Genomic DNA, 18,808 nt, shown 5'->3' with positions numbered 1-18,808 from the left:
TCAGTAGGCTGAAGCTGTGAAACAACGGCGAATGCAGATTCTGTGGTGAAAATGGGGAAACACCAGAACACCTTATCACTGAGTGCGCCGAGAGGACGACCATTCGTGCCATGAACTTTGGTACGGCTGATGTCGACGATGGAGAGCTGACCTCTGTGGAGCCGTCTCTCATACTGGCTTTTGTTAAAGCCCTGAGACTGTATGATGAGTTATAACTCGTTATAACTCAAGAAAGGGGAACACACAATGGATCTGTAAAGTCGCGGTGATTAACTCCCCTCCTAAACATTCTACATTCTACAAATACCTCGACATTTCTCTAATATGTATAATTTTTCGATTCATCTATTAAATTTTTTTACTTATTCTACAATAATGGTAAAACACTTTCTTTACCAACGAATACCTACTTTTTATCGCTTAAAATAGAATAGGTACATGCTATTAATAAAAATGACAATATGATTTCACTTTCACCATATCAAATAAATAACGGTAAAAGATAATCGAGAAGGATTTGAGTTTCGCGAAGAGGAACATCTGCATAATTTTTCTCCGTTTGGATTTATTGACCTACTTGTGTGGGTGGTTGTAGTAGTCTCTTTGTTTAAGTCTCGACTTTTAGAAGTAGGTTAGTGCAGTGTTGTGGTGGGGTCCACCGCTGGAAGCGGAGCTCGCGACGGCTAAGCCCCCGACCAGTACGCCGTCGAAAGGCAATTGTACCGGCAGAACCACCACGGTACGGTACTCTTAACCGGCATGCGATCGCAACGGCGCGTACCATGAGTCCCGCGTCCGCTGGCGCCTTAGAAGTGGAGCGGTATATCGGTGCTTGTTTGATCTCACAGAATCGATCGAAAAAACCCCTGAAAAATGGGGAATTTTTTCAAAGAGCCCAAGTGTTTCCCCGAAACGGATATGTAAATCTACAAGGCTGTCCGCCGGCAGATGGGTGGGCCGGTGGGGTGCCCCTCATTTCCTTCGCCAGGCACCCTCGGAGAGGCAACTTGCAGGAACACGAAGATATACCACCAAACCATCACCTGGCCAGGTTAGCAGTACATACCCAAGGAGCTCCCCTGATTCTTACAAAAAGTTACAACCACCGTAAAAGTAAACCGCAAAGACATAACTATAATAATAACGTCAATGTGCAACAAACTAAAGTTTTCGAAAATTCGAACAAGAAACTAAACAAAATACAAGAGTCGGGCAACGTGAATGTGAAAGGTGTGGACGCTATTAGTGTGACCAGTGACGAGAGTTCGGGCTCGCAAAATTTAGACACCTGTTTACCGCGGATCATCAAACCTCGCAAGCGTCGAAAAAAGGATAGGAAACCGCCTCATTTGACCCGCTCTCAAAACCAGGATAGTTTCTCAATAGACGGCGACAACCAGGATTTCGAAGCCGTGTCATTTGCCAGTTTATCTCCGTTTCTGTCGTACTTCGAACCGATCTCCTATCAACAGCCAGTAGTTGACGATAACAAACCTTTGCTGGACTTACTCAACGACATTTCGGAAACGCCCAAGTTGCATCACACTTTCGAGGACGTCGAAGAAGTTAAGGATGTGAACGGTAACCAACCAGCCAGCACGTGCCAGTGTCGTTATTGTGATCCAGAAGGTCAGATATGGGACGTGGATAGGAACTGTTATTCTCCGTTCCTTACACCGCCCAAAGCCTTCCAGTTTCCTAGTTTGTTTAGCAGCTTTCCTCCTCAAACTTCGGATGATAGTCTCGTTCATAGTTTTTCTTCGATGTCTTTGGTTGAAGATAAATATAAACCGTCCTATTCGAGATCATCGTCGTCTTCGTTAAATAGTTCGTCCAGTTCCACCGGCGATTTGGAAGTATCAACAGAGATCGTGACCTCGTTGAATGGACATAGAGACTTAGAAATTAAGTTTTGGCTGAACAGTGCGGTCGATAATAAAAGTACAAAAAAATCTGAGTGCGACACCACGTGAAATTTGTTGTTTTGTATAAAAATGGTTATTTGGTTGTATAGTGTGACGCCCTACCTTATTCATTTTTAATTAGCATGCGGTTAACTAAAGATTTTTTATTGTAATATTTTCCGTTTGCATAGTCAAGTGAATAAAATTATTCTTTACCTCATTGTAGGTGAAAGGTACTTCAGATTAGAATTTAGAGGTCATTTTAACTTGTGCAAGAATCGATCATTCCAAGGTGTGTTACATAATAACAACGTTTCATAGTTGTGTTTTCGATCGTTTTCTTCGTTGCTTATTCTATGTATATAATTATTAAAGTTAAGACCCTTTGGACAGTTTTTAACTCTTAAATCGTTTTTTACCTGTACAAACTCAAAAGCTTTTTTACTTCTTGTACTCGTTATTCTTATTTACGACAGGGTATTTTGGTATGCCGAGCAAGAGGTCGTTGACTGCACCTAAGTGACCACAGGTCCAAAAGATTTTTGGTTGGTTTTATCATGGTATCCTGCACTTCATAACAAAATATATCAGTTTTAATTCAGAAAGTGAAAGTTAATATGTCAAATACGTAACACTTATATTAAAGAGGAATATAATGTTTCTATATTAGAATCAAAATAATGTTTTTATAAACATTTCAAGTAAAATTACATTGGGGGGGGGGGGGCATCATTATCCTTCAATCAGAACTCGTTGAAAATAATTACTCAAGAAAGTTGATCTTCGAGTTGGGTGTTCTCCAAAACAGCAGGGCTTCTGATTAAGTTTCATTTAATGTTTACGTTGAACCTGTTCATTCCAAGTAACGTCTATACCTTCGTAGCTGGTTCATTTCTGTATCTTTCCGGTATAAAGTCGTACTGAAACACTGAAAAATATTTATTTCAAATTTCTATCAGTGAAAGTTACATATTATAGATATTATAAGTATATAATATAAAAAATACCAGTAATTATTATAGAAATGATTTTAATTTTCACTTTTCAATGATTTATTACTTATCTATCGCATTTTATTGTAATTTTTTAGCAGAAACATAATTTTTCTTGTTAATTATTTTATTACTTTCATCTTTATATACTTTTTATTTTATAAACATCTTAACTTTCACTTGGACGAAACGCTGTTTTTTATTGTTTATAAACATTTTTAATATATAATAATATTAAATGTAATTTTACATTGCAGTTATATTAATTGCTTTTTGGTTAAACAAATTACATTAAATATTGATTTCTCGTTTATGAAAAGTTAATAACTGTAAAACTTAAGGTTTTCTTTAAGGAAGTAATGTAGCTTGTTCTAAAGCTGTTTCGTACTTTTGTTTGGCTTCTTACAAGGCAAGTTTCACTTTGATCTGATTTTTATTGCGTATTATTGTTTTAATTAAGATTTCTAATTTCATTTTAATTTTATACTTTACTAATTATTTACTTATTCAACGCAAAGAAAGTTTTATCGTTAAATAATATACTACTATCTAAAAGAAATTCAAATAATTTTGACTCTTTTAGTGTAAGTAGATTTATTGTTTGCACGTATTCTGGATATTTATTTATTTATTCTTTGCTGTTGGATAAGTTGTCGATTTTAGTATATTACTATACTTATATTTAATCTATTTATTTTTTCACGTCTATTTTTTGTCACTTCGAATCGCATTTTTTAGTGTTAATTTTATCCTTGTAATATACAGTTAATAAAGGAGCAAACCAATGCTTTATCATTGTAGTAACTTTGTTTGTTTTACTTCCTGATAGGTTTTGCGTAAGTTGTTATACATATTCGACGTTAATTTTATTTTATAATTGAAATGTGGCTTTTGTTCGGTCTTGAACTGTTTGAATAAATTACCAAGGAGAAAAACTGTTGTCTATGCTATTAAAATATACCAAGAGAATTGAAAATACTTTGTATGTACTGAATGAAACATTTCCTTAAAGTTTTTTCACATTTTTATTTAATAAATACACTCACCAGCACGAAGAACGGGTACCTTAAAATGTTCATGTATAGAAAAAAAAATAAAAAAAATAAATAAAAAAAAATTAAAAAAATAATAAAATAAATAAATAATAATTTAATTATTAAAATTTATGTAGGGAAATTAAAACAACTTTGGGTGCACGTCGTCAATGACACCATGCGTCGTCTTACGGAGTTTGCTGGTGGTCCTATTATGATGTTCAACCAAAGTTATTTTAATTTCCCTATATTTTAAAATGTTATACCGGGTGTTGCATCGTCGGACGGGACATAGGAAATCCCATGTAAATTTTAATGGGGTCAATTATTGGCTTCCCTAATTATTTTAGAGTATAATTCTATTTAGGTTTATTGAAGAGCACTGAAACCCACAATCAAAAGAATAACTTTAGATATCTTTGATTAGCTCGTTTACGAGTTATCGCCGATTTGTTTTTAAAGATTTCTCCTTTCTTATGGCCCTGTATTTACTTATGAGCACCAGTCAAGGTAAAAGATAACTGTCAAATGAAGTTGTCATTTCAGAAATTTACCGATTTAGTGCTTTATTATTATTGAAAACTCATTCCTACATCGGAAATCTTAAAAATGTATTTATAAATACAAATTAATATGAATTAAAGTAAAATAAAGTAATCAATTACAAGGTTAATTATAGTATTATTACAATATTCAATAACTTATTAATTTAGGTACTATTAAATTGTTAGAACTTTAGGATTTAAGAAGATGTTCAAATATTCCTCCACTGACTGCTAGACAATAACCCAGGCGATCATAAAATTCTCTTCTTACATTCATTAGTTGGTAAACTGAAATTCTATTGCATTCGGCAGAAATAGTTTTAAATCTTTTTAACTCGTCTAGATTTGGGTATTTTTTATCCTTGTATATCCTGTTTTTTAAATGGCCCCAGAGAAAAAAAATCATTTGGCGAAATATCAGGAGACCTTGCTGGCCAATTTACTGTATGATTTAGGCCAATAACGTTTCCGTTAAAACTATTGTTTAAATATTCCCGAACAGCCAGGGTACTATGTGCCGGGCAACCATCCATTTGATACCAAACTTCCTGATTTTCCCTAGCGGCATCATGTAAAGCAGGTAAAATATGATTTTCGAGTAGTTCCAAATATTATTCTGCATTTAAATTTCGCGTAAGAAATAATGGCCCGATAATATTGTGTCCGAATATCCATCCCTGCCCAAACATTTACTTTCTGTGGATATTGCGTCCTTGTTTCGACAAACCTGTGTTGGTTTTCTTTGTTCCAATATTGATAATTTTGAACTTTGGGTTCATTATTTAAGGTAAACGTGCATTCGTCAGTGAAACATATGTTTTTTAAAAATTCCCTATCCGTGTTTGCTCTTTCCATCATATCAAAACAAAACGCCTGTCGCCGTATTTCGTCCCCATCACGTAGTTCTTGGTGCTTTTCATATTTGAAGGATTAGAATTTATGTCGTTTCAAAATTCGAAACGCTGTAGTGTGATATATTCCTATTTCATCCTCAAGTTTCCTTGTGCGGATCTTTCCATCGTACCTCTTCCACGCACAATAAAACTTCCAAGTCGGTAGCATTTCTTGCATCTTCTCTTTGTTCCTGCCTTGCTTCACATCTGCAGATAGTTATTAGGGTACCTTTGGTCTCAAATCTCTGGATATTCCTTGCGATTGTAGATATTCCAGGTACTATTCGGATACAGAGCAGCAAACATGTCCGACACCTTTTGAGAACTATTTCCTTGATAATACCATTTAATCATCAATACTTTTTCTTCGGTAGTGTAATTCATGGCTAATATTTTCGATATAGGTATGAGTTTTTAATAATAATAATAAATTACTAAATAGATAAATTTCTGAAATGACAACTTCATCTGACAGTTATCTTTTACCTTGACTGGTGCTCATAAGTAATAATAGTAGGCCAAGTAATACAGGGCCATAAGAAAGGAGAAATATTTAAAAAGAAATCGGCGATAACTCAAAATATCTAAAGTTATTCTTTTGAATGTGGGTTTTAGTGCTCTTCAATAAACCTAAATAGAATTATTCTCTAAAATAATTAGGGAAACCAATAATTGACCCCATTAAAATTTTCATGGGATTTCCTATGTCCCGGTCGACGATGCAACACTCGGTATATTGTATTCTAGTGTACCGATTTTAACGATTTTTTAAGCAATTTGTAGCTAAATTACTTTACTTTTTAGTATCTCTTTTTAAATTAAAGATGATTTTTAAATTATTTGCTTCGTTAACATATTCCACAGGGTGTTTAAAACTTTCATCAAAATGTCAACATTTTGTTTTCCCCCGTATAATTGACAGATAGAAAGTTTCATTTTTAATTTGGAAGGAGATACTAAAAAGTCAAATAATTTAGTGGAAAGGGGATATAGGTATGCTAATAAGTCCTCTTAAATATAATATTCTTAAAAAAAAACGCTAACAAGGTGATAAATATAATTAGCAAATATTAAATTACGTATAATTAAAATGTACTGGCTTGTTGATAAAATTTAATATTTACCTAATATTTTACTAGGTATCCATTAATGTTAATTTCCGATGTCATTGCCCTCTTTAAAGTTTCCATAAGCAAACCATAAGTTATTTTTATTTATTTTAATATATGAACCCGATGGATAGATTCAGTCTAGTTATACAGGGTGAGTCTTAAATATGTGCAAATATTTTTCAGAAACACCTCTATGAAGTTTTCTCGCGAATTTTTGTTTGAAAATTTGATTTTTCGATAGACAGTAAATATCGGGACAAAAATGAATTTTTATTCATTTACATACTATACCTTTAAGAAAGCAAAAAAATAGAATTTCACTTCTTAGTTTCGTGAAAGTGGACGTAAATATATGAAATTGACAGTTGGCAATATGTGAAAACTTGTCAAATTAAAATCATGGATTCTTTTTCTATCTATAGGCATGTCATTAACAGCAAATTGTAATTTTAAATATAATGACTTAAGTTGATTTACATAATTATTGTTTACCTCACAGCAAATGACTTATTTATATTGCGACAGAAATTGTTACTGAGGATATAAAATGAGGAATGCTTTAGTCTAAAGACATAAAAGCTATATTAATGTCGTGTGTATGAGATCTGTATTTTTTTCTAGATTTTTGTTATAGTAATTTATTTAATTACATTTATTTCTTACTGAATTAATGTATGCTTATATCGTTTTGGTTTCGCTAACCATAAGTAACATCCGTCAGATACATATAGTGCACTAAAACTCTGGATCAGGGAAAAGCAGAATGCCCACTGGAGAAATAGACAGGGGTACGGGCACAGCAAGGCCTCTATCCAAGGACCTAAACTTAAAAAAAAACTTTTTTTTTTTAAAACTTTGTACATATGGATGTCAAGTGTTACTAGTGATGTTAATATTTCAGAAATTTTTGATTGTTGCAGGAAATTTCTGAAACTTTCGGAAATTTATGAAATATTAGGAAATTTACAATTTTACATATTTTTTGTCGATACAGTAAAAGAATAAATTAGACAGACATTTGATACCAACATGTAAGTGGAAAAAAAACAATAAACATAATATAAGTTGTTATATTTTTAATAAACAATACATAACCCATAAAAGTCATAAACATAACCCATAACAAAAATCATTTGGTAACATATGTATTTTGTGCATAAACCACGAACTATGACTATGAATTTTAAAAAAAAAAACAAAAAAGCATGAAATATAAATTTAAAAAACGTAAAACACAAATAACTGAATTATTCTATTCCGGAATATCAGGCGCCGAGCTGGTCCCATCTTCATAGGATATTATATTAGTAGTAGTACTGTCTTCGTCAGTTTCTATTTCCAAATCAGATATATTTGATGTATCATCTGGTTCTGATTCTGAAGGATGGACCTCTACCTCCACGAGTTCTAGTGGTTCTGGAGGAATTTCATGTTGTTGAATATCATGCTCCATATCCACTTTTTGTTTTTGTAGTAATAATTTATTGTTATGAGCTATGAACATTGTTTTACCGGCTCTTTGTGCAGTTAAGCGATTCCTTTTTTTAGTATGGATAAAACTGTAAGTACTGAAACTTCTCTCTGTGGCTGCAGATGACGTTGATAAAGACAGCAGAGCAACAGCTAAATATTTCAACTGAGTATTTTTACACATTGCTTGCCACCAACTTAGACAGTCTACATTTTTAACTGACATCCAAACCCGATTTGGCGCAATAATTTGTTACATCTGTAAAAATGGCTTATTATTGACAAACTGAGGATGATTGTTGGTGATATTGTTGATAAATTCCATATCGGCTATGTGTTCTTCATTGTTAAGGTGCTCTCCCAGGAAACAGGGGTCCAAGAGATTCGCGGCAAAATGCATTGGTTCAAGAGCCATAGGTTTTTTATTTTGTAAGGCGGAGAAGCATTCTTTTTCTTCTGACTTAAGAATCGGCATACCTGATACACTTTCGTTAAATTTTTGCTCAATGTCTTGAGTTCTGAAAAGAAATTTCTTGCAAAATTCGGATTTTTGCGAATATTCGCGATTTTGGGACCGAATATTTCGGAAATTTCTGAAATTTCCTGCAAAATTCGAATGGAAATGTTCGCTACCAACATCACTAAGTGTTACCTGAACAAGATCAACCTGTAGCAAGGAAGTCTTTGCTGCAGACTCAGCGATAAAGATCCTGAAACGGCGGAGCACATAATGTGTTACTGCGAGGCTCTGGATCGCCAGCGACACTTTTTATTTGGGAACGCTAGGCTAGAACCGGAGGAACTATGCTCCCATCCTATCAAGGACCTGCATAAGTTAGTGCAGGGCACAGGGATGTAGAATGTAGAATGTTTAGGAGGGGAGTTAATCACCGCGACCTTATAGATCTATTATATTAGTTCCCCTTTCTTGAGTTATAACGAGTTATAACTCATCATACAGTCTCAGGGCTTTAACAAAAGCCAGTATCTGAGACGGCTCCACAGAGGCCAGCTCTCCATCCTCGACATCGGACGTACCAAGGTTCATGGCACGAATGGTCGTCGTCTCGGCGCACTCAGTGATAAGGTGTTCTGGTGTTTCACCATTTTCCCCACAAAATCTGCATTCGCCTTTGTTTCTCAGTTTCAGCCTTACTGAGGTGTTCGTTGAGGAGACAGTGTCCTGTTAGAAACCCCGTGACAATCCGAAGATTGTTTTTACTTAAATCAAGCAAAAACCTTTGATTTTTCTCGGTCGTAAGTTCTGAGGAACTTTTTCGAATGTCTTAGACCGTTGGAGGACACCCATTCCAAGTTACGGATGGAGTCTTCCAGATTCTTCAGTTCCGCTTTCAGTTGGTTCCCGCTTGGAAAACAGAACGGTTCTGGTTCAGTTAGTGGAGTGTTTGCTCCTTTTCTAGCTAGATCATTTGCTTTTTCATTGCCTTCTATCCCTTGGTAAGAGGAAAGAGTGTTATTTAAAGGGATGCAAGAAAATTTTGCTTGAATATACAAACTATACCTGCTTGTTAAAAAAGCTAATTATTAAAACCATCACAACTAAAACATACTGTTAACAAACGCTGAAATTCTTGAAACCTAACCATTATTGTCTGTTAAACGGTAGTCTCGGTAAATAACTTACGGATGTTTTTTTTCTCCTCGCATCTAATGATGCTGCTCTTATAAAAAACAAAACACGTGAGCTTGAACTTAACAACTTAATAATTCAGGGCAGTAACAGCTTTGGCTTAGCAGCTGAGCCGAACCGAAAACAACAAAAAGAGAACTATATCGGCAACAACGGCGCAAACCAGTCGCTCATTCATTTTAACTTTAAAACCGATAAAATTCTTATTATACCGAGTGAGATTAATTACGCGATTGAACATGTTAATGTTCGTAATTTAACATTTTATGGCGGGTTCGCGAAAAGAAATAAAATAAAAATAACATAAAATAAGAGAAAGTTGGTAATATGGAACATCGTTTATGCGTTCAAACTGGAAAAATAAAAGGAAAATATATATGAGTACCTACACGTTTATCTTTTATCTTCTCAATTTATTTTAAACGAAAATATCTTAAGCTTGCCCCCAACGAAGTATAAAATAAACTACAATGTGATCGAATAGTATTATACAGGGTGTTTCAAAAAAATATGTGCCATCTCTTGGGGAGATTCTGCTTTGTTTCGTAGCTACAGGATGGTAAAGTTTTAATATTTTTTCGATTTATTATAATTTTCTTCCCAGTATATTATATTTTTCTAAAAAAGGCATGTACGCCATTGACTGTTTTCCGTTTGTTAGTGTAAACGATTTAATGCCGATTAAAAGTTGTCTCTTGATATTTTGTCGATTTCAGTCTCCTTGCTGAGATAAACGCGATCTTATTAATTTGCCTTGATCCAAGTCTAATAGCAACCTTTAAAAAAATTTAATATCATTAACTACTAAAGTTTTGAATAAGTACTCATTGGGTCCTCATCAACAGATATGAAAAAAACTTCCTATAAACATGGGTATGGAAATGAATTGTTTTGGAGCTACAGGATGTTAAAACTTTTTAAAATTATGTTTTGTGTAATTATCTTAAATACCATTATTGTTTTATTTTAAATTGCTCTATGTTGGACTAATAGTAATAATAACTAATGCTAATAATATTTAATAATAAATTAGGTAAAATATATAATTTATTAATTTTATTTTTATTTTAGTTTTATTAATTGTGATTAATAAAATTGCGTTTATCTCATCAAGGAGGCCGAATTCGACAAAATATCAAGAGATAACTTTTAATTGGCATTAAACGGCCTACAGTATTTCTCTAAAAAGAGAAGAAAAAAGTCAGTGGCGTACATGTTTTTTTAGGAAAAATATTCAACTGATAACCCATATGTAAAGAACCTGATAACCGCCAGTCGTCCAGTGCTCTCCTGTAAAGTTAGTAAAATGGCGGTTATCATGTTTTTAATTACTGAATACTTATTAATACTGAATTACTTATACACAAAAACTTTGCGTAGAAAGAACAATTTACTTATGTGGAATACTTGCAAGTTCTTTGTTTACTGTTGCTTAACTCTTTTATGTTTTTGTGCGATATCTTATATTTTCCTTTTATTTTTCCAGTTTGAACGCATAAACGATGTTCCATATTACCAACTTTCTCTTATTTTATGTTATTTTTATTTTATTTCTTTTCGCGAACCCGCCATAAAATGTTAAATTACGAACATTAACATGTTCAATCGCGTAATTAATCTCACTCGGTATAATAAGAATTTTATAGCTGGTAGAATTACAATCTTAATCAGCAAATCCAATGTGTAATCTTAAGACACTACAATGTTAATTCGCGATTTAAAGGACATCCGCTTATGTCCCCATGTTTGTTTTAAAATACCAGTCATTTTGTTCGCATGTACTGCGGCACGATTATCTACGCGTTTGCATTTTTTACATTTTTTATATAGAGTTCCTATCTTTACAGTCGGTATTAGAAATCACATCAATACCGTATGATCGAAAAAAACGGCGTCAAATACGGCTGGAGAATGATAATAATCGATAATAATTTTAGCGAGCTAAATTTCCAGATGTTTTTTAATATAAAACTTGTAAAAATATTGGTGAATATATAGATATATTATAACATAGGTACATACTCAGGGCTGGCAAAGGTTAGTCTTGGGTCGAGATTTCAGTATGTAAGAAGATTACAATGCGTTTATAATGTACTGAACAAAGAGAGGACAGTAAACACACTGCCAAACATGAAATAAACCGAGAAACTGTGCACATCGCTAAGAGACGTGGAAGGGGATATAGCAGATTTGTCGCAGTTGACCGGCCGACCCAATCAATACCTCTGTCAGTACTTAAAGTTCTAGGGAAAGGTATACGTCACGATTTAATTACGTCTCGTGATACTTGATTTGTTTATTAATTAACGAGTCGTTGTAATTTTTCCTATAGCTTGAATTTTTTTAAGTGCAAGCTAGAAACACTTGCATTTTTGGTAAAAATAAGTGGAATTGAGTGGGTGTTCGATAGTGGTCGCGCTATTAGAACTCTGAATTCAAAAATCGATATCTCGAAATCTATTAGAAATAATAGATTGTAGTTTTTTCAAGAACTTTGTTAATATTTCTGCTGTATTTTCTTTGTAGACACTATGTGAAAATCTTTATCAACAAAAAAATTACACGATTGCTGAAAATTGATATGCTCTAAAAGTAAATGGATGGATTGTTTACAATTTTTGAATGGAAAAAACAACCTTATCGAATTTTTCTTATGTAAACATATTGTAAAATATCCAAATTTAAAAATAAAAAAAAGTTTCAATATCTAAAGTGGTTCTTGAGTTATGGCCTGTTATGTGTTAAAAATTTGAGTTTTTAAATTATCGCGATTACTGACGTTTTCTCGTTATAAAAAAATGACACCCTAACGATATCCTTATAATTCTATTTCAGATGCTCAGAAACATTACAAACCTAATGATTTTATCTAGTTATCTCTTGAAAAAAAAGTCTTTTAAAAATAAGCGGTTTGCGATCGTGATTTTACTTTTCTTGTTAGGGAAAGGCGTATCGGCAACGCCGCAACAGCACACAGTCGCGCGTCGCGTCGGTCGGTATTTCTCTCACTCCGACTTAATAAGACCCCTATGCGATTTACTTCCACACATGTAAATGCCGACCCAAAAGTAACAGTTGCCAGCACGGTATAATATTACATACATGCCACAAATTAGCCATACAGCGCTTTTACAAACGAGTTGTAAAACTAAAGAACGGATGGTAAATTTACTACAATAGTCTGTGGCAAGAAATTACGCCGAATATTGTTATAAAATTCACAAACTAATTTTTTCAGTGTACCTACTATCATTCAAATAATATTATTGAGACACTCTGTATATTAGGATTAAACTACATTTAACCCAATTAAATTCTCTTCGGTCAGTAGCTATCAGATCCACTTACGTTCCATTTTTGAAAATTAACGTAAATTTAAAATCGTCTAATCCACGCACTCATAAATTCGTCGGCTATCATCGCGCTCTTAATCTCCTTAATGTCCAGTATAATGATCTCCCGTGTCCAGCCGAGTAAAAAACTATACAAAGATAATTTATTCTCGAGAAGATAAAAAAACGTAATTACGTGGAAAATTGATTGCGGTCATGCGTTATCGGCTAAGGATGTATTACTCAATAAATGTGTTCGACAGAATGTGCAGTTACGAGAGTCGGGAGGAAGTAGGGATGGGCGATAATGTCACCTATCGATATATTTTCGTTATAAATATATCGACAATTAGTCGATATATCGATAATCATGAATATATTGATAATTATTGTACTGATTTGGGTTGATAAATTTCTTCTATGTAGGCGTTTATGGAAAATGTTGCATCTAGGGTTGGAACTAGCGATGGGAACTATCGAATGAATTAGACTATCGAATGGTTACTGAATGAATGATTTCAACTATCGAATGGTTTTATTCGAATAAAATCATTCATTCATTTGTATACTAAAGCATATGTGACAACCTCGCCGTGCGACTAAATGGTTATCGTTGAGCCACGACTATCGAATGCTTTTGATAAATGAAATTTAGTATTCGTTTGATTTTGTGTGCGTGAGTGCATTATTAGTTCTTCCAAATTTTTATAACTTCGCCTTATAAATACTGTGCTATTTTTGCGTTTATTAATATATTTAAAATACTAAAATAGTAGTTTTTTTAATTGACGATTGTGTGCGTGTGCAGGTGGTCAAAATTTTTCCGAAAATTTGTGTGATTTTCCGTAGCCCGATCTTTCAATTATTTTATTTTATATGGTATATGGTCTATTTTTTAATGGGAAATTTTGAGAAGAAGCAATAGAGAGATGAGATGAACTTAGAATTAATTTTAAAAATACATATTTGTATTTTAGATGTTTTAATAATATGAATTAGTTGAACTTAATAATCATATTTAAGTAATGTGGTTAAGTAAATGTTATCGAACTCAAACTATGGGATGAGAAAATTAAATTGAAAGTTTTACACGTGCCAATTTAAAAAAAAAGTTAACGATGTTGGTATTTTGTTTACGCTAATTCTCTTACATGTAGTTTTTTGCGAAGAAATATTTCATTTATTTTTTAAAGTAAATGCCAGTAAAAGTAAATATTATTTTTAAATAGTAATATAAAGTACCTAATGTAAATAATTTTGATTTCTAATTTTTTATTTATATTTTCCTTCCATTACACTGCATGCTTAGAAAATTAATAAATGTTTATATTTCATGATTTTAAAGTTTGTTGTTAATATAACAAATTAGTTCTGTAATTATTATTATTTAATAAACCAACGTTGCCAAAAATTTAAAGACTATATTATTTTTAAATAGGATCTAATATAAATAATTTTGACATCTAATTTGTTGTTTATATTTTGCTACTACGTAAAAAAAATGTTTATATTAAATTATTTTAAATTTTGTTGTTAATAGGTATAACAAATTATTACTGTTATTATTATTTTTATTAAACCAGTCTTTGCTTAAAAACATTAAAAATAATTTTCCTACATCCAAAATAACAAGTATTATTACAGTGTAACAACATAATATTAATAAAAAAAATGCAAAAATATATAGACATACTATCCCTAACTAACTAAAGCCAAGCAGTAATATTCTTTGCTAATATCAACTAATACCAATATATGGCAACAGCGCCCTTCATAATGTATTTTCTGTGTAAATACTAGCACCTCAATAAAAAAAATAATGTGTCCTTATCTTTATATGACTCCGCAAAAAATCAAAGATGCCGGCTTCTTTCATAGCATTGCCACCGACCACTGTCGGGTTTCTCGGAAAGAAACCTACGTCGCCGGGCGACAACTAAAATCCAGTTAATATTTTATTATAGTCGATCCTGACGAATAAATGAATTTCATAAATGAATGAATTTTATAAATGAATGGTTTTTGGTGCCGAATTACTAGAATACAATATTTCAAGGCAGATGACGCATCTATTCGATAATTTTTATTCGAATAGTTTTCAACGAATGTTTTTTTACTAGCTATCGAATTATTCGAATGAATTGCAACTATCGAATGTTTCGATAGTATTCATTCGATAGTTCCCACTACTAGTTGGAACCATATTCTTCACGACTAGTTACTCATTTTACTACAGATGTATTGATTATATTTAGCTTAGATTTGTTATCTTACCATACATAGTATGGCAAGCTGTACCTTAGTACTCCCAAGACGCTATATACGGGAGCTATTATTATTATTATTATTATATATTATCTTCATTTCAGTAGTATACATGACAGTTTTTAAAATAGTTTATTTTTTTCTACACAATTTTTCCTACAAACGTAAAAACCGACCACACTGTACAGGGTGAGTCAACGATAGAGTAAAGTCCATTATCTCATTTGTTTCGAGGTTTACAAAAAAATACTAAATACAAAAGTTATAGAGATGGTTAAGATACACATTTTAAAATTATTATACAGTATACACGGTGCTTCAAAAAAGCGTGGCGAATATAACATATGTTTTTTTAAATGCAACACCTATTTTTTATTTTATTTTTAGATTCTGCGTAAAATTCCATAACTTTTTTATATATAATGTTATATACCTAGAATTAATAGTTTTTGTTATATTTAAATTTGTTTAAACACATGTTAGATTGCAGTGGGTTAAAAAATTGTCAATGATGGCATTTATTCTGAAGTTGGACAACTAAAATTTGGTAGGAGAATTTTATAGAGATATAGAAAAAGACCTATGTAAAGATATTTTAGTTAGATGTTACAGGGTGTTCAAAATATATTTAGGAATTTCAACTACTTAAAATTAAGGAATTTCAATTTTTTTAAATGGTACACCCTATATATTATTCATTTTTTCTGATAGATTTTATCAAACTCTTCAACTTTTATTAAGAATGTCATATACCTATTTTTATTAGTTTGCGATTTATTCCAATTTTTTTCTATTTTTACCCATATTTTTAATACAATTGCGCTATAACATCATAGTTACCATGACAAAAAGTAATAATTATCACAATTTCATGTCTGTTAAGCAAGTTAAGAACAAAATTTGAATTTTAGTTTAATTTGTTGTAATAAGTATAAATGGTAGAGATAATAGTTACAGATTTTCTTGAAATTAATTAGTCAATGTGATTCATATACACGGACAAGCTTAGAAAACCACATTTTTTGGTTCAGTACTATCACAGAATATCTAGCTACACAACAGAAAAATACTCGAAATGAAAGAGCTAAAATTGCACAAATAGAATACTAGATGGCGCGACAATGTCATAATCAGAATATAATTAGAAATTTTGAACTTTCGGTTTTGGATCGACGGCTCGTCGACGGCCTTATAGCTCGGCTAAATATGCACAGTTGCCAGATGCAAAAAGACTTGAATTGGCATCCCATTCTTTTTATTATGTATAATGCAGTATGTGTTTCTTTCTATTCATCTTTTCTTGTCAGATACACTTATATTAATTATTCCTTTGGCTATTAAAATAGTTTTAAGTATATTATTACAAAACATATACATTTTTTATATACACTACCTTATAATGTTAACTAAGAAAATACCTTTAATTACCTTTAAAATTAATAATAGACAGGGCGATTGATAGTGATATTTATTAATGCTGGAACGTTAGTAATGAAATATAAGTTTAATAATAATGGAAATAATTAATAATATATTAGTTCGGCATAAAAGTTGCTGTCACGACATCGAACAATAAATTAAAATTCGTAAAATAAATTAAAATTATTAATTAAACAAATCTTTATAAAGAAACGCAAGTATACCAAATTTGGGCCCAATCGAACTCCAGGAAATAATATCATAATAGTGTACTATATTATGGTACCACTCGATATGCTTTAAGGTACCATAATATTGCAATGTCACCGAAGATCCGTAGTATACCAAATTTAAGAACAATCGAACGCCATGACATGGTATCGTAATATGGTACTATATTAAGGTACCACTTTATCCAACGAAAAATCCCAGGTGTCATCTTTCATAATATAGAGATACACCAAGAAATTCACTACTGCGATTTAGTTTATTTGAGTAAAGTTAATTAATTTTAACTAATTATGAAGCTACTTGTTAAAGGTAAGTAATAAATAGTTTTGTTTTCTCATGGCAACTATGATTTTATAGGATAATTGTATTGAAAATATGGGTAAAAATAGAAAAAATGGGAATAAATCGCAAACTATTAAAAATAGGGATATGGCATACTTAATAAAAGTTGAAGAATTTTGTCAAATCTATCAGAAAAAATGATAATATATAGAGTGTCCCATTTAAAAAATTTGAGATTTTTTATTTTAAGTAGTTGAAATTCATAAATATATTTTGAACACCCCGTATCATTTAACTAAAATATCTTTACATATATCTTTTTTTTCATCTCTATAAAACTCTCCTACCAAATTTTAGTACTCCAACTTCAGAAACAATGGCACTACTGACAATTTTTTACCACACTGCAATTTAACATTTGTTTAAATAAATTGAAATATTACAAAAACTAATAATTTTAGGTATATAACATTATATATAAAAAAGTTATGGAATTTTACGCAAAATCCCTATAACTTTTATATTAAACATTTTTATGTAAACTTTGAAACAAATGAGATAATGGACTTTACTCTATCGTTGACTCACCCTGTACGCCGCTTTTGATTTTGTCTCTTTGACTGCCAACCTGCACATTGCATTCACCAACTAACAGAATCGTATCAATTTTCTCTGATGTAGGATAAATTTGCATTTTTGGCAAATTTCTGTGAAATTTTTTTCATTTAACTGACACAAAATGATAACTAGTTGTTAAAGTTGGACTAATTAGACAGCTATGTTAAAGTAACGTCAGACAAATCACAGCCACCGAGATTTTATCAAACAATAAAGATCTACCCAGATCAAATCACGTAAATGAAAATATCTAGGAAAATCTTTGTTTGGGGGGTAGGCAACCTTAATAGTATTTTGAAGAGACATAAATTCTCTATTGAATATCGGAATAATATACTGGGTGTTCCGTTTAAAATAAAAGAGTAACATGCTTTTAACGGTGACAATGTTCAATATTAATTTTGTCTCACCCTGTATAATTTTTTGGATGGAAGTTTTAATTTGATTTAAAGTACAATAGTTAATTTAAGTACATATTAGTCTATACCGGGTAAATTCCAATTTAGGTAGCTTTTATTGTAATTTAAAAATTGTACTTTTTTTCTAGAAAATGTTAAATATGTCAAAAACCTTACATTTTAGTCATATACTTCTCTTATAAAACTCACCTTTATTTTTCTCCCAGAATCCGATCAATTAATATATAGGTTGTTCCATTACAAAAAAACATAACTTTGATATGTAACTTTTTTTTGGGACACCCTGTAGAACTCTCTATATTTTTAAAAAGTGCTCTATATTAATCTACATTTGCTCACAAAATTTCATTTCAATACAAACGTCGTTCTCCTTGGAGCCTCCCTGTACAATGTGAATTTTGTAAAAATACAAGGAGTAAATATCTGAAACCAGAAATCTGATACAGAGCTTTTTCAGAACGCTGGGTCACCCTGTATTCGAGAACTTTGGTAAAAAGATAATAGAAAATCTATGCAAATGTATCATTAAATGAATCGCAGTTACTCTCAATTGTTTACATGCGTAGAAAAACCAAGGAAACTATTGCAACTACCGCAGTGCTGATTTACTGCGAGAAATTCCGCAACATATTTTATTGTTC

At 31.9% G+C, this 18,808-nt stretch overlaps 2 protein-coding genes across 2 annotated transcripts in view; both read left to right on the top strand.

The window, feature by feature from the left end:
* The window catches only part of LOC115884743 (CCR4-NOT transcription complex subunit 6), a 248,685-nt gene that overhangs the window by 29,364 nt on the left and 200,513 nt on the right, over nucleotides 1-18,808 (top strand). The window lies entirely within an intron of this gene.
* LOC115884744 lies at nucleotides 652-3,051 on the top strand. The gene has a single exon (XM_030903399.1). It carries the CDS (start codon nucleotides 783-785, stop codon nucleotides 1,971-1,973), a length of 1,191 nt encoding a protein of 396 aa, XP_030759259.1. The 5' UTR covers nucleotides 652-782; the 3' UTR covers nucleotides 1,974-3,051.

This window comes from Sitophilus oryzae, unplaced genomic scaffold (assembly GCF_002938485.1).
Source record: "Sitophilus oryzae breed Bouriz unplaced genomic scaffold, Soryzae_2.0 scaffold_357_pilon_pilon, whole genome shotgun sequence".
Classification (NCBI taxonomy): domain Eukaryota; kingdom Metazoa; phylum Arthropoda; class Insecta; order Coleoptera; family Curculionidae; genus Sitophilus; species Sitophilus oryzae.
Note: the sequence above shows the minus strand (reverse complement) of the source record. Positions and strands in the feature narration are given on the sequence as shown.

Coding starts and splice junctions, on each gene's coding strand:
- LOC115884744 (XM_030903399.1), top strand. CDS start 783: ATGAGTCCCGCGTCCGCTGGCGCCTTAGAAGTGGAGCGGTATATCGGT.